Genomic DNA, 7552 nt, shown 5'->3' with positions numbered 1-7552 from the left:
TATAAGGAACCGGTTTGAGACAAACCGAGGACAGACTTTTTCTTCATCAACGATAACGCGCGTTTCCTCCACGAAACAAATCTTTCTACTCGGGAACCAATGTACCCATGACCTTGAATGGCTGCGGTCAACGGGAGTTTTCCTTGGTATTGCGGAATCGGTATGGCTGTGACGGTCACGTGTCCACCCCCTCATCGTGTTCGTTATGCTCGCCGATTGGCCGCCTAAGCGATCGCAGTTTCGCCGCGTCGCGCGCGCTATTCGTTCAGTTGTGTTGAGCATCATCTTCGCGACGCATCTCATATCAGCCGGTCTGCAATCGGCACGTGTATCTACGTGCGCGCATAGGTGATTGCGTGCACGCGCACTTGTGTACATTTACATTTAGTCAGGTGCATCATCGTGATTAAATTGTCAGTCGAATCACGGACGCGCGCGATACTCGCGATACTCGGCGACATTCTTGTCGCTCAGTCGTTATTCGAGACGTGTACGTAGCATGGAGAAATGTCGAGGGACACTGGAAAAGGTATGCGTTAAATTGTTGTCACGATTTTTGCGAATTTTCATTTTCACCGAGAGTATTCGTTATTAACATCACATTTGCTTCAAGAAAAATAAATCGACAAAGTAAAATAAAGTTTCGCGATTTTGTGCTTGTATCCGCGCTCTAATTTCAATCTGTCGTAATGTTCATTTTTTATCGGTTTTGTTGAATGCTAACAATAAGTGGATACTGCGTGTGTACACGATTGTTGGAAATTTTTATTGTGGAGTTTTTGAGAGTTGTTTAGATGACTCATGTGGAATGCCGTTAAATAAAATGTGAAATAGTGTGAAAGTGTTACGCGCATTATGCATTTGATGGATTTAATGTGAAAGTTAACTGTGCTATATTATAGTTTCCTATTTTTGCGTAGTGTAAAATACAATTAGAATCGGCCATCTTTTATTAAATTTATAACATTTTAACATTGCAAATATCTCGTTAGAATTATTTTGCGATATTCATAATATAGTTTGTTAAAGGATATACATATATATAATATATTATATATTATATATATATATATTATATATATTTTATATATCCATATATATAATAATTTAATGTGAATATTACACATTAGTAGTAAATAAGTAAATTAAAAAAGAATATATATATAATAATATTATATAGCCATAAATAAATTGCAATATAGACCGTATAAAATGGAAAGTATCCGATGTTTTGAGTGAAACTCTTCTTTTAAATAAACGCGCATGCTTAACGCAACGAGAGATACAAGAGATTCGGCTCACGTTACCACTTATAGGTATACGGTAATAGAAAGTGTTTCTTCGGTTATTGCGTGTGTGATTTTAACAGTGTGATGGTAACATATTGGCTGCGAGTTCTCAAGGACTTGGCGATGAAATAAACGCTACATATACGAGCGACTAATCAATTGGCTAACGAAGTAGTATTTGAATGTGAAATAACCGTGACTCGAGAACACGTTTGTGCGTATCTATTAGCCATCGTAAAAAAATTTCTTGAAAATTCTGCTTTAAAATGCGTTATTCGGCTTATTAACCTTGTAATAATAATAAACACGTGCAACGTATACTTTATTGTCTTAAATGCTGTAAAATATCTGCCAAAAAGCTTCTTCTTGCGTAAATTATAAAAAATTATAAATATAATGATGTAGATAGTAAATATATAATGTAAAATCCTTCATATTGTATATCAATTGTTTTAACTTACATATTTTTAAAAATTTTTTCTCGCATATTTCCATAATTTCAGGGATACGTGAAATATTTGAAATTCGAAAAAGTCGAATAATGCTCTGTTATATTCATCAAATTGGTTAATTGTCCTTCATGGATGAAAGTAGTTTCAAGGTATTTACTAATTAAGTATGCAACGTATGTGCTCATGCAGCGGATACACACAATTACTCATATTGAGTACTGTATTTGCGTAATAAATTTACGAGTTAGCCATATCCGCTTGAAATAAGGAAATCGTGCGTTAAAAAAGAAAACGTAGATGCATGCGTTATGATTGTCGAAGCATTGTTGCTCACTTAAAATCTCGTAGAAATTATTTATGTTCATGACATTAATGATAATATTTTAAAATATTCATGAGTCAATAGCGGCTTAAAAATTTGTTGACGCAGTGCTATGTGTGCTAATGCATACCGTAAGTTAAAGCTAATCTTAGAATTTACATGTATCGTACACGTGGTTGTCTTTCAAACAACTCGTACTTCACGTAATTTCCTCGCGTGAAATTTATCGGAAATTTAACGGATTACGTCGGTAAAGTGTAAAAATAGTCTTTAAACGTTTCTACGACTAAGAAAGTAAACTATCAGATAATTTTTATTCTGCGACGACATTAACTGTTTACTATGAATAGATACAGGTTTTGTGCTGAAGTACACTTGCTAAAAGTATACCTTAAAAATTGTATTCTAATCACTATGTTTTATTGACATGATTATCTATACTATACACATGTATGTATATTTATGTATGTTAAAATTATATATATATATATATATATATATATATATAATTGCTCGCGTAATTATAAAATTAAATTAGTCTAATTTTACAGAATACTGTACAATATTTTACATGATGTATGATCGTAGTTGCTATTTTTTTAATAATAATATAAGTTTATCTAATTTTAATTTAATATAATCATTATTATTTATTAAACTATTAATTAATACTTATTAATACTGACAAGGAAAGCGACTACTTCGCGAAGTGTTAAATTCTGATCTTAACGAAACTTTTTACTTCTTTTTACTCACGGCAATCATTAAAAAAAAAATGTATTTACAAATATTTAAAAACATGTTTTGAAAAATAATTATTTTTGAAAAATGTTATTAACGTAAATGAATACATATGATTTTGTTGTAAAACTTTTGTATAAAATATTTTTTAATATCTCGACTAGTTTTCGAAATATAATAAGAAAATGTTTAAAAGTCATTATCTTATCATATTATTAATCTTAAATATAAAGAATCATTATCTTATCAAATCATTAATCTTTAATATAAAGAAAGTGATTTTAAAACTATTTTTCCGTTGCAACTGATATTTTTTAAATTTATCTCTTTACGTTATATGTAAAATTTTATTAAAATCAAAACTTGTTAAAACTAATTAATGCATTCACACATTTCGGCCGAATATTGTTTTATTTTTTTCCGTGGCTATCACTTCTATACCACCTTGACAGTTTGGTACATTTTTTTATAGTGGTTTTCCCAATAGGCCTAATTTACTTTTATTTTTTAATACATACATTATTCAGAATGTCTCCTTTCTTTTTTAATAGTTTTTTTAATTTTTAATCTTTTTAATTTAAAATAAACTTATAATGTTTTTATTACTGTGATACAAATTTCATATTATAAATTTATTCATATTATAAATTTAGTCTGATTATATTTAGTTTTAATTTGACAAACGTTTACGTGAGTCACGAATAATCAAAAATATTATCAATCAGAGGAGCATACGTTTTAATTACAGATTTTCAATTACAGATTTCTCGGCAAATCCGGAGATCGAGCAGTTATTATCCGTTGAGGCACGCGACAATACGTCAGACATATGTGTGAAACTTCAATCGGACGAGCGGTTGTCCATGAACGGGCTGTACCTTCAAGGTGGCGTTTCGTCATCAAGAACGTCGCTTCAGGACAAAGCCGCGGCGTTAAATCATAATGCACATATAGGCGAAAGTTCAAACAGTTCAACGGCTATGATAACGTCGTCCTCGGTTGTCGTAAACGTCAACGGGAGTAATGACGATCCACCACCTTATACCACGATCCCGCCGCCTTACAGCGTGATCACGCCACCAGATCACATCGGTTGGCCGTACGGAGTTTTTTCATTCGGTGATTCGTATTCCACGGACGGGATGACTCGTAGGATGGAAATACCGTTGACACCTTTCCAAACCTGTCTGACGCCGGCCACGGGTTTCCATCCCGAAGGGATTAACGGTCAATACGCATCGTACCCGATGCCCTTAACGCCTTACCGGTTCTTCAAGTTTGGTTATCATAGGAACTCTTTTCTATCGAGGGAACACAACGAGATCGCGGAGAAGATCGATGACAGAAAATCACGAAGTGAGCATCGATGATTGAATTTTGTGATCCTTGCTCCGTGTATTTTTTAATTGTAAAATTGCAGAAATATTTTAAAAGATAAGATTTCTTCGTTTAGAAGTAAAACCGGTTTCGTAAAAATTATTTTTTAAAAAGCTTGGTTAAGCGTTATTTTGTCTAAACAGCATATTGGAGTATAAATAAATTGGCATACGAGGATTTTATTTTATTTTTTTTTATTTAACAGGAAGTCGGCATCATTTCTATTTAAGTTTAATTTGACGATAAGCGAGTTATTGTAGCAATTATATTATCAATAATGGTTTTGTCGAGGTTGAGACTAATCAACAAGCTCTCATAATATCTGCTATTATGCTAAATACAGTGAGATACATAAAAAAATCTAAGATAAATAATTTTTAACAGGATGCGGCGCTATCCTTGTGGCAGCGGCGGTCATCATCTTTCTTATGGCTCTGTCCTTGATGGTTCGCTTCATCATGGAAAAGAGCTGGTGGCGAAGCTAACTCTTCTTTGGAATTGATCGTTATTTTGGAAACGTTCAGTGATAAACTTTAATTTGTGAGAGACTATTAATTAACGAATTTATAGACTTTATTAAACATATTTTACTTTAGCAGAATATATTGCTTCCCTGAGATATCATGTTGGTTATATCTCGAAGGAATTGTTTTTGTCTTTTTCTATACTTTTCTCCTAAGTCTATATTATTAAATTAAGCAAAAAATATATAGAAATGTATTATGTTATTGTTAACTAATATTCCTTCCTATTTCAGTTTTGTATAGATTTTTTAATGACTTTTTAAGATGATTTAACGACTAAAATTTAATTACATGTAAATAATGCCATTAATTTATACATCTTTTTCCTATATTATCTAGTGAATACGACAGTGTTAGTTTTTGTAAGTTGTTTACGCATTGTGACTGGCAATATTCTTTATATTGATGTTAAAAAAAAGTGCGACATCAATGCTTATCATAACTGAGCATTATGCAAAATCAATTCTTTTTTCTTGTGCGATTTAGGTAATAAAAAAATATGCAAATATATATATATATATATATATATTATAAACTGAATTGAATATCTTGTTGAGTTCTTGTTACTTATACTTATATATATTATGATTATTTCATGCTTATTAATGCATGATACTGATAATTAATGAATGAGGAATGATTTTATTTTATTTTTTTTAATTAAAGTATATAGAATAGTCTGCAATAACATATCTACTTTAAACTCTGAGATATGACTGTTAAATTTTATAATTAATGATATTAAGTGTTTTTGTATGTTATTATTGCAACTTTTATTATTTTATTAAACATGTCATTATATACATATTCTTATTAATTTATAAATTTCTTTATGTAATTTGTAAATCTCTAACTAATTGAAATGACGTTGGCGACGTTGTACGAAGTTCATAATTATTTGTCAAGCCCGTTATCCACTTAACGTAGAAACTTCGACGCTTATTGGCCCGATGGGACGCCGATGACGAAGTAGTGGAAGACTGGGAAGGAGTAGACAACATCGTAGTGGAAGGCAAGGTAACTGTACAATAAAGTTAAGAAAAGGAAGGGTAAATGGAGGCGCTCATCGTATACTGATTAAAAATACAGACTTGTATCCCTTGAGAATAGGCGATCAGAAAAGTCTGAATATCCTGGGAGATGTGAAAGTTTGTAGCTGAAGGTAAATTCTCTAGGTGAAAATGGATAAAACTACTAAGATCATATAAGTAGACTCATAGTCTAGCTAAATTCCGAATAATAGGCGTTTTAAAGATACTCAAGTATCTCGGCGCATATATTTTTACGTTTGAACAGTAAGATATACATGTAGCTATATTTTTTTTTTATGTAAAAGCGTTGGGCATATGTCTTACTAAAACCTTTATCAATTTGAGCATTTGCAATTTAAATTGTGGTTCTTCTTCTTCAAATCAGTATTAAATATGCGAGGGACTAATCTCTGTGTATGTTAAGATGAAAAATTGCACGTGCATATACAATTTTTATAACGCTTTGAAATACGGGTTTTTTGTTGAGAATATATGATAATAAAAGGGCCTTATAAAATAAAAGGGTGAGGTCGATTTTCCTTGGCCAGTGGTTTGCGCAAAAGCCGAAGAGGATCAAAGATGAAGCTTAATGTAGGAGTAGAAGCCTCAAGAACGAAAAGGAACGCAGGCTATAAAGCCAGACAAGTTAGCGACCAGAGCAGCGAGGAAAACGAAAGGTCGGAGGGCTGATGAAAAATACAAAAATTTTCTCCCTTGAAAGGGTAAAGGGGATGGCGGTGGATTCATGCTAGGAAAACGACGCCAGGATACTCGAGGCCGGAAAGCCCGCGAACGAGGGTAAGGTGTTTGTCAACGGTTGCCGGTAGTTAATTACTTTACATGAAAGGAACTTTCAGCTGTTTCGCCACTCGAGGCAACCTCGGTCCCCGCGTGCCATCAACCCCCTCCGACTCCTCCCTTTCCGACTCCTCTCCTTCACAGACCTGAGTGCCACCCCTTTTCGTCCCTCGCCCCGCGTCCCTCATCTTCCTGTCACCTGTAAGAGTTTACGAGTATCTAATCCGCCAGCCGGGCCGTACTCTTACTCTGTAAATGCAAAGCTCTTCGCCACTCCTCGATAAAGAGAGTGAAGGTATGCGTATAAATCTTCATTCAGAGATATGTAGCGCATTACACTTCGTTTCATTTCGATTGCTATTGAATAATCAGAGTATCGAGTCGACACACGTTAAAACTTTTAACTTCGAGAATTTAAATTCGAGAATTTTGTAAGAGCACATTTAATATTTCTTACTTGTTCAATTGTTTTAATTGACTTCTGAAGACGTCACTTCTGACGTCTTTTTATGATGTGCAGTTATTGGCAAAATATTTTTTAAATAGTATTTTATTTTTTTGTCTTTAGCTGAATATTTAAGAATAGGTACATATATATGATGCTCTATTTTTATTTAACAATAATCGTTTTATCTCAATTTTAAAATTAAATTTTTGAAAAAAAAATGTTGAGGCTAAAAATTGTTCATTTAATGTGTTTAATTAAATTTTAACTTATATAAGTATAAGAAGTATATTTTATATTTAAGTGTTATATTCATCTGTTTTCTTTCGTAGGTTGAGTCATTCCGCAAAAGTTTTAACATCTTATGCGAAAAGCAAGATATGAAAAAATAATATGCACATTTCTTTTTTGGGGGACATAAGTCAAAATATCTTTGATCCTGAAAGAAAATGAAGGGACGAAATGAAAAATGAAAGAACGAAAGAGGCAGATTCTCGTATAAGCATTACCGTGATTGCACGTGCGAAACAACTCGCGCCTCATAAACTATTACTGCACTTCCTTCAGCAACCA

The 7552-nt window shown here is 32.7% G+C and overlaps 1 protein-coding gene across 1 annotated transcript; it reads left to right on the top strand.

The window, feature by feature from the left end:
* The first annotated feature begins 241 nt into the window (after window positions 1–241).
* Window positions 242–5506, top strand: LOC105455932. Its single transcript, XM_011699639.1, has 3 exons — window positions 242–529; window positions 3567–4160; window positions 4566–5506. The coding sequence occupies exons 1-3, from the start codon at window positions 508–510 to the stop codon at window positions 4664–4666; spliced, it is 717 nt and encodes a 238-aa protein (XP_011697941.1). The 5' UTR covers window positions 242–507; the 3' UTR covers window positions 4667–5506.
* The last annotated feature ends 2046 nt before the right edge of the window (window positions 5507–7552 follow it).

The sequence above is a fragment of the Wasmannia auropunctata genome, unplaced genomic scaffold (genome assembly GCF_000956235.1).
Source record: "Wasmannia auropunctata unplaced genomic scaffold, wasmannia.A_1.0 LD335828.1, whole genome shotgun sequence".
Classification (NCBI taxonomy): domain Eukaryota; kingdom Metazoa; phylum Arthropoda; class Insecta; order Hymenoptera; family Formicidae; genus Wasmannia; species Wasmannia auropunctata.
The sequence above is the reverse complement of the archived record's forward strand: the minus strand, read 5'-3'. Positions and strand labels throughout refer to the sequence as shown.

Coding starts and splice junctions, on each gene's coding strand:
- LOC105455932 (XM_011699639.1), top strand. CDS start 508: ATGTCGAGGGACACTGGAAAAG. Junction 530..3,566: donor GTCGAGGGACACTGGAAAAG/GTATGCGTTAAA, acceptor TTTCAATTACAG/ATTTCTCGGCAAATCCGGAG. Junction 4,161..4,565: donor CGATGACAGAAAATCACGAA/GTGAGCATCGAT, acceptor AATTTTTAACAG/GATGCGGCGCTATCCTTGTG.